The sequence below is a fragment of the Diabrotica virgifera genome, chromosome 10 (genome assembly GCF_917563875.1).
Source record: "Diabrotica virgifera virgifera chromosome 10, PGI_DIABVI_V3a".
Lineage (NCBI taxonomy): Eukaryota > Metazoa > Arthropoda > Insecta > Coleoptera > Chrysomelidae > Diabrotica > Diabrotica virgifera.
Window position 1 is genome coordinate 33,127,227 of NC_065452.1, and position 14,706 is coordinate 33,141,932.

The 14,706-nt window shown below is 36.9% G+C and overlaps 1 protein-coding gene across 1 annotated transcript in view; it reads left to right on the top strand.

Moving 5' to 3' along the window:
* The window catches only part of LOC114337383 (carnitine O-palmitoyltransferase 2, mitochondrial), a 74,425-nt gene that overhangs the window by 22,957 nt on the left and 36,762 nt on the right, over positions 1-14,706 (top strand). The window contains exon 2 of the mRNA XM_050663165.1: positions 9,565-9,761. Within this exon, the coding sequence (XP_050519122.1) occupies positions 9,565-9,761 (197 nt within the window). The remainder of the gene's footprint in view (positions 1-9,564; positions 9,762-14,706) is intronic.

The window sequence follows — 14,706 nt, forward strand, 5'->3', positions numbered from 1 at the left end:
GCTCGGAATTGTATTTAGATACCTTTCTATTTCCGCCATTTTCCTGTCCCAGTGGCGATGTTGACCATCTGTTGCAATGCGAAGAAATTTCGTCACTTCCTGTATGAATCGTTCCGAAGGATTACTCTGTGGATGCCTGATGCTGACAAAATTTGTCTCTATTCCTCGTTCTCGAAGTTGTCCCTTGAAACGATCATTTCGGAAATACGTTGCATTGTCCAGTAGGATCTTTTTTGGTGTTCCTACTATGGCTATAAAATTGTCGATTTTTCTTAATATTTCCTCCCCCTTTGTGGTGCGGCAACTATATAATTTTACGTATTTTGAAAACACATCCACCATTACCAGAATATGTTTGTTCCTTTTAGTGGTCATAATTAGATCGCTTAACATATCTATTGCTACAATGTCTAGTTTGTTTCGGGCTTCAATATTTTTGGCAACATTTTCGTTTTTGAAATTCAGACTCTTATATTTTTGACATACATCGCACTTCTGGGTAATTTCCTTTGCAATGCGGTAATCCTGTCGGCTGATGTAATTTTCCCTAAAAACGAGCCAAACTTTTCTGCTACCGATATGCCCATTGTCCTCATGTAATTTCTTTATTATCTTTTCGGCCAATGTCTGTGTCACTAAATATAGTTCCTTTCCGTCTATTCTCTTAAAATATATGTCATTTTCTACTTCCGCTCTTCTTTTCTCTCTTTCCTCTAGGTCTTCTTGGTTTGTCCTTATCTCATTTAACGAATATATCCCTTCTTCTTGTATTAATCTATTTAGTCCCACCTGTAGAGTAATTGTTTCCTTTTTTCCCGTGTCCTCATCCCGTGTTAGAGCGTCGGCTATTATGTTGTCTTTTCCTTTTATATATCGGAACTCAAAATCATACTCCTGTAATAATAGAATACCTCTATGTATTCTATTATTTACTAATCTATTCTTCATGATATGTACTAAAGCTGCATGGTCTGTTTCGATTGTGAATTTTGCTCCCAATAAGTAAAACCTCAATTTGTTTACGCAATATAGTACACTGGCAAACTCCAATTCTGTAACACTATATTTTCTCTCATGTGTTTTAGTCACTCGCGATATAAAACATATCGGCACTTCTTGGTCGTTTTGTATTTGAGACAGAACTCCTGCAAATTTTTGTATGGACGCATCAGTTCGGAGTATAAAAGGTAAATTGTAAATGGGGTGGTATATTTTCGTTCCTTTTGCGAATTCTCGTTTTAATGTTTCGAAAGCTTCCTCCTGTTCTTCTTTCCAATTCCATTTTATTCCTTTTTTAAGCAACTTTATCAGAGGGATTTCCTTTTGGCTCAAATCGGGAATCAGTTTTTTAAAATAATTAATCGTGCCAAGAAAACCTCTCAATGTTTTCAAATTCGTTGGTCTTGGGTATTCATCTATGAGCTTAACTCTGTCTTCGGATAATCTTACTGTTTTGGTGTCCAATTGAAAACCCAAATAAATGACATCTTTTTGAAAAAATTGACATTTTTCAATGTTTAATTTCAATCCCGCTGTGTCCAATTCTTCCAGAATTATTTCTATGTGTTTCAGATGACTCTGAGTATCTTGTGAAAAAATTAATAAATCATCGATATAATGAACTATGAAATCTTCGTGGCGATTCAAAATGGTATGTAGAGCTCGGACGAGTGCAGCACAAGCACTCTGCAATCCAAACGGCACTACCTTAAACCGGTAGACAATACCATCAATAGAAAAAGCAGTGTAGTTTCTACACTTTTCAGCTAACGGTATCAACCAAAAACTGTGTTTTAAGTCAATTTTCGAAAATATGTGTGACCCGGTGATTCTTCCAAAAATGGCCTCGATGTTTAGAGGTGATTCATATTGTGATACAGTGTGCTGGTTGATATTCCTGGCATCTAAACATAATCTCAATTCTCCACTGCTTTTCTTTACTATCACAATCGGGTTAACATACGGTGAATCACATCTTTCGATGATTTGATCTTCCAACATTTTATTTATTTCTTCTTTCACCTCTTGTCGATACTTGTATGGAATCGGGTAAGTCTTTGATCGAAAATTTCCCAAGTTTTTCACCTCAAATGAATGTTCGTACTTTTTAGCCACTCTGTTTTCCTCATTGATCAAATTTTCGTAGTTTCTTAACATCAACCGCAATTCTTTTTCTTTCCCTTCTCCACATATCAATTTTCTGTCTTTTTTCTCAGATTCTTCACACATGTTTACCGTGCATTCTGCATCCTCGTTTGCATATACCTCCTCTTCAAATACCACTGTTTCAATCATATTCTTTTCACTTTCATTTTTTAGCTTTATTTCTTCTTCTCCTGAGCCCGTCTCTTCTTTTGAGGAATCCCAGGTTTCCTTTGTTTCTGATACTCTCAAATTTTCTTCTTCTGGGCTCAACTCTTCTTTTGAGGAGCCACAGGTTTCATTTTCTTTTATCTTTTTCTGACCTTTTCTCCTTTTTCTTCTTTGTCCTTGCTTCGCTGCCAAATTCATTTCCACTGTTTGTTCTTTACCTGATTCGTCCGTATTTTGTTTCTCATGTTCCTTGTCCTGTTCTTTTTCTTTTTCTTCTGTTAGTTTCATCGTATTATTTTTAAAATCTATCACTACATGTTTTTCTGCCAATTCGTCCACTCCTACTATCATGTCATGTGACATGTTTGGCATTATTACACATTGTAGTGCATACATATTCTTGCCCAGTCGTACCATTACTCGTATGCCTTCATTTATAGTTGCCAATGTCCGTTTGTTTGCGCCCACTAAATTTACCCTAGGTATTTTATAAATTAAATTTGTTAAGTTAACTTCTTCTATTAGTTTTCTGTTGACCAATGTTATTTCAGATCCAGTGTCTATCATAATTTTAATTGGTTTCTCGTTGATAAATCCATCCACAAATTTTAAATTAACTCCATTTTTCTTTTCGTTGTTTCCTGCCAATTTAATAAACTCCTTGGGGTGACAAAAGATTCCTGTTTGATTTTTGGTTTTTAGTGAGTGCCGTCGTGAAAAGACGCCGGTTGCTCATCGTTGTTTATATTTTCGTCATAATGTCTCTCTCCGTCATATTCATCTGTCTGGGTATTATTTACTTCTCTTCTATTTTCTCTTGGTCTGTCGGATCTGTTTCGGTTTTCTCGATATCCCTGTTCATTTTGTCTACCATTATTTCTGTTTTCTTGATTTGAGCGTGTGGTGTTTCTATTCTGGTATTCTCGATTTCTGTCCTCATTCCATTGCCTATTTCTTTGTTCATAATTTCCTCTTCCGTTGTCTCTATTTTCGTTTTCCCTTCTGGGATTAAAATCTCGTCTTGTATAGTCCCTCCTATTTTGATTTCTATCTCTGTAATCTTGTGTTTCTCGGGGCCTGTAATCTTCTCGCGACCTTCTTGATTTTCTTTCTCTTAGACGTGATTCTCTTATTTGTAGGAATTGGCATAAACTATCTATGTCTTTGTAATTTTGCAATGTGATATGGTCTTCCAGCGTTTCCTCGAAATGTCTTGCAATCAGTTCGACTAATTGTTCCGATGAGTAATTATATTGTAAATGTTTTGCATTATTGTAAATTTGCAAAGCATATGTCCTTTCTGATACACCCATCCTATCATTGTATTTCCCATTTTGCAATTCCTTGTTAATTTCCAATTGTTGGACCTTTCCCCAGAAATAATTCAAAAATTTTTGTTCAAATTGTTGCCAATTGCCGAATTCTTCTTCTTTACTATCGAACCATAGGCTTGCTTCATATTTGAGATGGTTTCTGATAGTTTCTTTTGCTGTATCGAAATTTCCGATGTGTTGTATTTTCTTTTTCAGGCTATTTATGAACGGCACTGGGTGTAATCTTCTTACATCCCCGCCAAACCTTATCTTCACGTCATCTGTGCTATGTATAACCATTTCTCTTCTTTCTCCGACATTTTGTTGAGTATTGATTTCTGCAATCTTTCTTTCCACTTCTTCTATGTCTGCTTGAATAGCGTTTTGCAACTTGTTTTCCAAACTTTCCATTTCTTTTTTCTGGCAATTCGTTATCTCATTTATTTTGCTTTTGATTTCTTTAATCTCTGTCTCTTGTTGTTGCATGTGATCTTTAATTTTCACTTCATACTTTTCTATGCGTTCCTCCATTTTCTTGTTGTTCTCTTCTATTGCTTGTTTCATTTTTTGTTGTGTCTCATCCATTTTTTGATCCAATTTTTGTTGTGTTTCATCCATTTTTTGTTGTGTTTCATCCATTTTTTGTTGTGTTTCATCCATTTTTTTATCCACTTTATCCATTTTCTTTGATGTTTCATCCATTTTTTGATCCAATTTTTGTTGTGTTTCATCCATTTTCTTTGATGTTTCTTCCTGATTTTTATCCATTGTTCGTTTTGCTTCATCCATTTTTTGTGACTGGAGTTGCATAAGTTGTAATATCTTTTCTAATTCTGACAATTCTTTTTTTCCTGTTTCCATGATTGTTGTGTTTAAGATATCTTCTTGGTCTGAATTTTCCTCTTGATCTGAATGTTCTTTTTGTTTTTTGTTGTCTTTGCTTTGGCTTCTTGTCACAGACATTTGTTTTCAAGAAGTACTATCCCCGCCAAATGTGAAATTTTAATAGTATGTTACCCAAAACGACTTTTTCTCACCCAAATATTATAAATTGTCAATAAATATATCAAATGTAAATATCGTAAAATTAAAATATTCAGTTATGCAAAATTTGTACCTAAAGAGATCTAAAATTTTATGTTATCCAATGTAAGTATCTCACTTTTTACCACAGGCATATAAATTTTCAAATACCGGCTTTACTCTTTCTATCCTTCAAATTTGCCACTAGAAATATTTTTCAATGCTTTCCACGTTGGACGACAGTTGATGTGATCTTGATTATTGATATGAGATAATATTCTTATATGTTACTTAATTTAATCAATGTATTAATACTAATCTAATTAATTAACCAGATCATATATCAATATGTTTTCAATCTCAGGGCGAATTATAAATTAATTATTTACTTCCGTGGCTTCTAAATATTTCTTAATGGTTCCTAATCGGGATAGAAAAGAAAAGAGTAAAAAAAATACACATATGGGTTACAATTATAATCAAAATATTTTTTATTTTATTTAAAAGGCAATCAATGCTTAATATTTGCTATTTCTTATTATTCTTAAACATAACATTTACAAATGGGAATCTTATTTCCTTTTGGTTTTCAATTGAAAGTTTTTATTAACATTTAACTATTAGGAGTTATTAGGAACAACTCTATTTAAGTTTGATGAAGCTTTTCTGATATTATTGATTATGTTATTCAATTTTTTATATGGAATTTAATACGAAAAACCCATACATTCATGTCCAAACAAATGAGACTGACCTTTTCCTGGTGAACTGAAAATGTCCTCACACAAGACCCTTTCCTGCTATCCTTGGCTGCGATCAAACCTCGTCCTGGCTTCCAGTGATGTTCTCCTTTGAAAAACTAGCTCGAATAGCTCTCGTTCCTGCTTTTGTCGTGATGCTGTGTTCTACCTTTTTCGAAACTGCTATCAGCTACCGGGACACTCTGGGCTCAAGGAGGTTCTTTTACTCTCGACCTGGCCTACTTCTCGTTCCACGATAGATACTCCACACTCACGGAACTACACCGGCTTTCTCACTCCTCGAACACTACCGTCTACTACTCGACTTCACTTCTCGACAGCTCAAAACATTCTGATCTCACTTTGTCATTCATTCCCCTACTTTCTAAATATCCCTTCCAAATTCACAAATCAATCTTCCACCACCAACTCTCATTCGTAATATTCCTCAAAACCAATTTTTAATCTTTCTAAATATGCTTAATGGATTTCAAAAGAAAATATTTAATTCCCATTCTAAAATACTTTCTAACTATTTACAAATTTTAATGACCTATTCTCTCTTTCAAATGAGTCTTATTTAGCATAGGCTAATGATCGAAACCTTCCGCGAAAAACGATAATGAACTATCATCTATTTCACTGAGTTTTATTTAGCATAGGCTAATGATCGACCTTCCGCGAAGAAACGATAATGGTACGCGTCATTCACTTTGTTTATTCTAAGCACATTGTTCCGAGTTTCGTACGCTTATTCTAATCACTTCTTAAAATTACATATAACAATTTGTTGTATACAGGTTGTTTTAAATTTATATGCCCGTGGTTGAGAAAATTGAAAATATTTTATATTAAATTGAATTCTGTTTATAATTATCAAAATTTAATTTTCATATCAAATAGAAATATAACAATATATATATATTACGAGGTTTCGCTTATAACGAGGTACATTAGGTGTCCCATGAAATTCCTATGGAACTATAACCCTATATTCCTAATGAGGCATATTTGGTTATAACGAGGAAAAATGAAATCGAAGAATATGTTTCTTTACCTGTTTTGAGCGCAGTAATGGCTATAAATAAATACCCCAACTTCCTGTATATAGAAATGCCCAACATCTGTGTTATTATCGAGACCAGTGCTGTAATAAACTCCGCCGTCTGTAATAAACTTCTTCCTGTTTATCGATATTGGATATTGTAGGAAATTTACGATGGCGAAGTCTCATTGTTGAGGTCGACCATCAACACCTAATAAACTACGTAAGAGACATCAAAACATTTCAATATTATTGTTATCTGATATAACGAGGTAATTAGTCCGCCATTTCACTTCTCGTTATAGAGGGAGTCTACTGTATTATTATTATAACATATATTAGTATTATAATACATTTTAATATTATAATATTATTTTTTTTTAATCTGTTTTTATCATAGTTCATATTTTAAACACTTTTTATGTTAAAAGACTAAGTTTTCACCGTAATGGTATATAAAGCAACACAATGTTACTCTACATCCCACCAGACTGAAAACAATGGGAACCTTCTCTAGTTACACCTCCGAGGCTTCTACAATTTGCAAACCATACGGATGCTGAGACTAAGGAAGATGAGGGAATTTTACAATTTATAATTCAGGTCCCATCTGCTCAGCGCGGTAAAGTTCCAACGAGAATGGTTCCCTTCGTACTCCAATCAGAGTAAACATGTAAATCAAAAATGAATAACCATTTTCAATTTCGTTGCAAAACGAAAATATAGCCGCATCATATTCTAGTCCAATCAGAGAGTGCAGCAAGCACCTCTACTCAAACTTATTAGTCTCTCATCAGGAGGCACATCTCTCATTTCAGTCTGGTGGGGTGTAGAGTAACATTGTGTTGCTTTATATACCATTAGAGTGAAAACTTAGTCTTTTGCTAGCAGTTGCCGCTAGGGCATCTATGCCATTTCGTTCGTTGCAATCCGTGACTGCACACCGGGGTTTGTTTTGTTTGAATCAGAGAGAGCAGCATATGTGCCTCCTGATGAGAGACTAATAAGTTTCGTAACCGGTAGAGGTGCTTGCTGCACTCTCTGATTGGACTAGGATATGATGCGGCTGTATTTTCGTTTTGCAACGAAATTGAAAATGGTTATTCATTTTTAATTTACATGTTTACTCTGATTGGAGTACGAAGGGAACCATTCTCGTTGGAACTTTACCGCGCTGAGCAGATGGGACGTGAATTATAAATTGTAAAATTCCCTCATCTTCCTTAGTCTCAGCATCCATATGGCTTGCAAATTGTAGAAGCCTCGGAGGTGTAACCAGAGAAGGTTCCCATTGTTTTCAGTCTGATGGGATGTAGAGTAACATTGTGTTGCTTTATATACCATTAGAGTGAAAACTTAATCTTTTGCTAGCAGTTGCCGCTAGGTCATCTATGCCATTTCGTTCTTTGCAATCCGTGACTGCACGCCGGGGTTTGTTTTGTTTGAATCAGAGAGAGAGCAGCATATGTGCCTCCTGATGAGAGACTAATAAGTTTCGAAACAGGTAGAGGTGCTTGCTGCACTCTCTGATTGGACTAGAATATGATGCGGCTGTATTTTCGTTTTGCAACGAAATTGAAAATGGTTATTCATTTTTGATTTACATGTTTACTCTGATTGGAGTACGAAGGGAACCATTCTCGTTGGAACTTTACCGCGCTGAGCAGATGGGACGTGAATTATAAATGGTAAAATTCCCTCATCTTCGTTAGTTTCAGCATCCATATGGCTTGCAAATTGTAGAAGCCTCGGAGGTGTAACCAGAGAAGGTTCCCATTGTTTTCAGTCTGGTGGGATGTAGAGTAACATTGTGTTGCTTTATATACCATTAGAGTGAAAACTTAGTCTTTTGCTAGCAGTTGGCGCTAGGGCATCTATGCCATTTCGTTCGTTGCAATCCGTGACTGCACACCGGGGTTTGTTTTGTTTGAATCAGAGAGAGCAGCATATGTGCCTCCTGATGAGAGACTAATAAGTTTCGAAACCCGTAGAGGTGCTTGCTGCACTCTCTGATTGGACTAGAATATGATGCGGCTGTATTTTCGTTTTGCAACGAAATTGAAAATGGTTATTCATTTTTGATTTACATGTTTACTCTGATTGGAGTACGAAGGGAACCATTCTCGTTGGAACTTTACCGCGCTGAGCAGATGGGACGTGAATTATAAATTGTAAAATTCCCTCATCTTCCTTAGTCTCAGCATCCATATGGCTTGCAAATTGTAGAAGCCTCGGAGGTGTAACCAGAGAAGGTTGCCATTGTTTTCAGTCTGATGGGATGTAGAGTAACATTGTGTTGCTTTATATACCATTAGAGTGAAAACTTAATCTTTTGCTAGCAGTTGCCGCTAGGTCATCTATGCCATTTCGTTCGTTGCAATCCGTGACTGCACGCCGGGGTTTGTTTTGTTTGAATCAGAGAGAGCAGCATATGTGCCTCCTGATGAGAGACTAATAAGTTTCGAAACCCGTAGAGGTGCTTGCTGCACTCTCTGATTGGACTAGAATATGATGCGGCTGTATTTTCGTTTTGCAACGAAATTGAAAATGGTTATTCATTTTTGATTTACATGTTTACTCTGATTGGAGTACGAAGGGAACCATTCTCGTTGGAACTTTACCGCGCTGAGCAGATGGGACGTGAATTATAAATGGTAAAATTCCCTCATCTTCGTTAGTTTCAGCATCCATATGGCTTGCAAATTGTAGAAGCCTCGGAGGTGTAACCAGAGAAGGTTCCCATTGTTTTCAGTCTGGTGGGATGTAGAGTAACATTGTGTTGCTTTATATGCCATTAGAGTGAAAACTTAGTCTTTTGCTAGCAGTTGGCGCTAGGGCATCTATGCCATTTCGTTCGTTGCAATCCGTGACTGCACACCGGGGTTTGTTTTGTTTGAATCAGAGAGAGCAGCATATGTGCCTCCTGATGAGAGACTAATAAGTTTCGTAACCGGTAGAGGTGCTTGCTGCACTCTCTGATTGGACTAGAATATGATGCGGCTGTATTTTCGTTTTGCAACGAAATTGAAAATGGTTATTCATTTTTGACTTTTTATGTTGTTAACATTTTGTAAATATTATAATAAAACTAACTCACATTAGTACTGTACATATTTTATGTTCGTTTTAGATGGTTCGATAAATCGTTTTCTCTCCAAGTTAGCAAAGATGGACATGCTGCAGTAAATTTTGAACATTCTTGGGGTGATGGTGTTGCTGTACTGAGATATGTGCAAGATATTTATAAAGATTCTATACAAAATCCATGTGTTACACCAGAGACAACACCAAAGGGCCCAAGCAATATTGATAAAATAATAAGACTGGGTAAGCAAAAATATAAGTATAATATTTTGTTAATGGCTGTGGATTGCTTGGTCAATTTCGCCATTGGGTACTCTGTACTGTTTACTATAATAATAAATATATGAGTGTTTAAAAAGACCACATTACAGATTTAAGCATTAAATTCACCAGTAGGTATACTTTTTAGTGTGCTACACAGGGACATTTTACATTCTAAGTTGCCTTTTGTAGCGACTTTAATACAATACAAAATAGGTAATGGATATGAGAGTAATGTAACGTAAGGCTAGACATGAAAATAAAACCTATTCTATTATATTAACGCTGAATCATCTATTCAATATTTAACTTTTGTCTTCTTTTTTTTATTCCCAAATGATTTGGTTTATTTTATGATTTCATGAAGAAAGATTTTTTTTATTTTAAGCAAGTTTTGATTTTAGGGGAAAGGTATTTTTTTCGACAAAATTTGCATCTACTTTACTTTATCGTGTCCGGACATTTATAAAATTTCGGCCCAGTATCGGTTCCATGTTCGTTGGCGAGACACAAATCTTCGAGGGTACACCGATAAGGACAGTTTCTGCATGTAAAAAGATGTTCCATATTCTGCGTTTCTCCAAAGTCACAGTTCACATCATCTTGGTCTATTTTCCCCCATTTTACCATGTTTGATTTCACTGGAGCGGCCCCCGTTCTTATCCTATTCATAGTTTTCCAAGTTTTAAAGTCTAAAGACTGGCCGGTCCATTGAACCTGAGGAAGAGGAAAATACTCAGGCGGTTCATCCTGCACTGTTCCAAGGAAGCGTTTCCTGGATTTTAGTCGCTTTAGTGGTGTTCGAGCTTTGTATAGGGCATGCCGCTCGTCCGCAATCTGTTTAATTTTCTCTATGTGCTCTGCAACGCCTCTGCGCGTTGAGGGTTCTGCAAAACCCGCTGCTTTATATAAGCTTGAGAGTGGTGTTGGTTTCATGTACCCCGTTACTATCCTGCATGTTTCATTTAGCGCAATATTGACTTGTTTAGCGTGGGTAGATCTGCCCCAAACGGGCCACGCATATTCAGCAGTTGAGAAACACAGTGCCTGTGCCGTTGTTCTTAAGACGCCAGGACAGGCACCCCATTTACTTCTCATTAGCTTTCTGAGTATACTGTTCCTAGTTGTTACTTTCCCTCTCGTTTTTATGCAATGTTGTATGTAGGTAAGGGACCGGTCCAGAGTTACTCCAAGATGTATTGTTGGTTGGTCTGTGTGCTCTAGTATATTACCATTCCACAATTCCACACAATTTGGAGTTTTCGCTTGGCTTCCTTTGCGCGAAGGTGGAAGGCGCAGACTTGTGTTTTAGAGGGATTGGGTCTCAGGGAATTTTGCAGATAGTACTCTATTATTGTTTTTAAGGTAGTTTCGACCCTCTCCTCCACTTCTTCAAAGCCATTTCCTTGAGCACATATTGCGAGATCGTCAGCATAGAGGAAATGCTTGGTTTCAGTCGGCGTAGGTTGGTCGTTTGTATATATATTGAAAAGCTAAAACACTTCCCTGTGGGAGGCCGTTCTTTTGGGCTCTCCACCTACTTACTTTGCCCTCCAGCACAACGAAAAAACGTCTGTTTTGCAGTAAGGAATATACGACCTTACCCAGATGGTGGTCATTGAGCGTGTGGTCTAATTTGCGGAGCAATGTTTTGTGCCTTACTGTGTCATAGGCTGCTGTCAAATCTACGAAAGCAGCCCCTGTTATAGGTTTTTATTCAAAGCCCTCTTCAATGTGTTCTGTTAGTGCGAGGACTTGACCGGTGCAAGATTTGCCGGGTCTGCATCCTCCTTGTTGTGGGATGAGGTGCTTGTCGACATTTTTTTCTATTCTGACGAGGATGAGCCTCTCATATAGTTTGGAAAAGTGACACAACAGCGAAGTAGGTCTGTAGCTACTGGGATTTTCTGGGTCCTTTCCTGGTTTTAACAAGGCTATCACTTTAGATTTTCTCCATGATTTTGGAATTTTGCAGTCTTTGAAGCACGTGTTGTAAAGTTGCAAAGATCCAGTTTTTTGCTCCTTGGCCTAGATGCTTTATTTGTTCACTGCATATATCATCCACACCTGCAGCTTTCCCGTTTTTTAACCTGTTCATACCGTCGGTCGTGGAGTTCTTTTAGTGTAAAAGGAGTTCAAAGGTGGTTTGTCTCCTGATTCAATCCTCTTCTAGTATATGGGTCTTTATATGTGTTCTTAGTTCTTCCATTCATAAGGAGTTGAGTAGCAACTTGGTTTGCTGTAACCTTGCAAGGTGGTTTATGTTCTTTTGGGGTACCGCTAAGTTTTTTTACAAGGTTCCATGCTATTTTGCTACTATGTGTCATGTCCATTTTTTCCAGGGTTTCAATCCACTTTTCCTTTCTGGCTTGACTCAGCTGTTGGAATAGGACTGCTCCGCAGTCAACCGTTTCTTGGCTAAAAGGGTCAGTGGAATAGAGGGTTTCGTATGCTCTCATTAGTTCTTTGGACTCGCTGGACATCCCGGGAACATATTGTTGCCTACATCCTCTGGGTATAGCTTTTCTAGACACATTTTTTATTACTTCTACAAATTTTTCGTAGTTCTCTACTTTTGGCTCAAGACGTAGCAGCTCAGTATATAGTATGTCTATATACTTTTGCCAGTTTGCCTTTTTGAAGTTAAATCTCCTTCTGAATGGAATAGTTTGAGGTCTGACAATTGGAAAGATGTTTATACCAATTGGTATATGCTAAGTTTTGGGTATGGGCCGATATACTACTTTGGTACATCGGTCTTCGAGGTTATTACTTGAGAAACAGATATCCGGGTTATATGTATCCCCTTTTCCAAACTTTGCTCTGAAAATATGGTAGAAGTTTAGGATCATGGATTAGCGCGAGGCCACTCGTTTCAGCCCATGCTTCTACTGCGTCTCCATTCGCATCCGAATTTGCATAGCCCCAGAGTAAACTGTGACTGTTAAAGTCTCCCAGTATAAGCTGATTCGGTTGTGATTGGAAGTTAGTTGGGAGTGAAAATATAAAAGGCTCGTTTGGGGGCTTGTATACCGAGGTTATTGTGCATTTTCCGATCTCATTGGTTATTACCGCTATACCGTTTACATTTGTTGTTCCCACAGATGAGACTATGGTTTGACTTCTCACAAATATCGCGCTCCCATGCTTATTGTGTGGTATCTCCGCAAAGAGTTTCATACCTGAGATTTTCGGTCTCGCTGCAGTTAGGTCTCTGTGGGTTTCCTGGATGCAAAATACCTCACATTTAGTGTTTTTGCAGAATTCTGATAATATGTCTTGTTTTGCTGTATTAATGCCCTCGATATTTATGCTCGCTACCGTCAGTGTTGGCTCTGAGAAGAACCGTTGTGGCTTGATGTTTGCCATCTGATTTGGTTTGGTTTGGTCCGGTGTTGGAAGGATCAGCCGTCTACTAGTAGACGTTTCCAGGGGACGCCGTCAATAGTGTTTACTGTTTTGTAGTTGATGTGGCACTATTGATCTCGTGGAGGCTTCTTCTGTGTCCCCCAAAAAATTTGCATCAAATACCTAATTGCAACATCATTATGTTTTAAACCCCCAAACATCTGAGTTAATGTCATACTCGTTGGTATAATATGAACAATTACACACTTTTCTTCTGTAAGTGCCGTCTCGTAACCTGAAGTTAGAGATATCATCATCATTATCTTTACTCTATCTACCGCAGTTCTATTGAATTGCATTTAAACTAGTCCCTTAAAATTTTCGACCATGATACTCTCCTTCCTATACTCCTTCCTCCTCTTATCTTTCCCTGTAGTCTCAATCTTAGCTCTCACATCACTGTCCCCTCAGTACGTGTCCCAGATATTGTAACTTTTTTATTTTTATTGTGTTTATTATTTCATATTCTTTCTTCTCAATTCTAATCTAAGGTATTTATTGCAGAGAATTGTTTTCATTTTTACAAATGCAAAGGCAATGCGTCCTGAAAAATCTTATAGCCAAATTAACATAGATTGTCCTGTGATATGTGTATCTGAGGTTTCCGAAAAGTTAGGGACTCTTCCTAATAAGCTAATGATTGGTGCTGATGGCATTCCAAATCTTGTTTTAAAACAGTGCAAATATTCATTATCTCAGCCATTGTGTAAACTGTTTTATTTGTCTCTATCTACTGGATTTTTTCCTCATATCTGGAAAGAAAGTTATATCTCTCCTACCTATATTTAAAACAGGCTCCAGAAATGATGTTAAAAACTATCGTAGTGTATCCATACAATCATCTATCCCAAAATTGTTTGATAGTTTCATGTATAGTTATTTGAACTGGCATTGCAAACAGATCATTATTAATGAACAGCATGGTTTTAGAGGAGGTCATTCCACAATGACCAACTTGCTTATATACAATAGTAAGTTGTTGGATGTCTTGGAGAGGGGGTATCAAGTTGAGGCTGTGTAAACTGACTTCTCCAAGGCATTTGATAAGGTCAATCACTTATTATTGGTTGAGAAGCTAAGAAATATAGGTTTCTCTGATAGATTGCTGGAATGGTTGCTTAGTTTTTTGAGCGATAGAAGGCTAGTAATTAAAATCGGTAACTTTATATCTAGAGTGATTGAGGTATGTTCAGGGGTTCCTCAGGGGGGCACTGCTCTCCTTTGTTATTTAACCTGTTTGTTAATGACCTCAAAAAGGTCTTGAAGTATTGTGACTTTCTGATGTTTGCTGATGATCTCAAATTATTTTTAACTGTACGTAATGAACTTGACATTAGTTTACTACAAAAAGATCTGGATAGTCTTTCTCAGTGGTGTGAACAAAATCTCTTAGATCTTAATATTGATAAATACTTTCAGATTTAATTTCATAAGAAAAAAATAGAATACCATCATTTTATTCTGTAAATGGGCAAAATCTTAAAATAAATGAGGTAGCTAAAGACTTGGGTCTGACTCC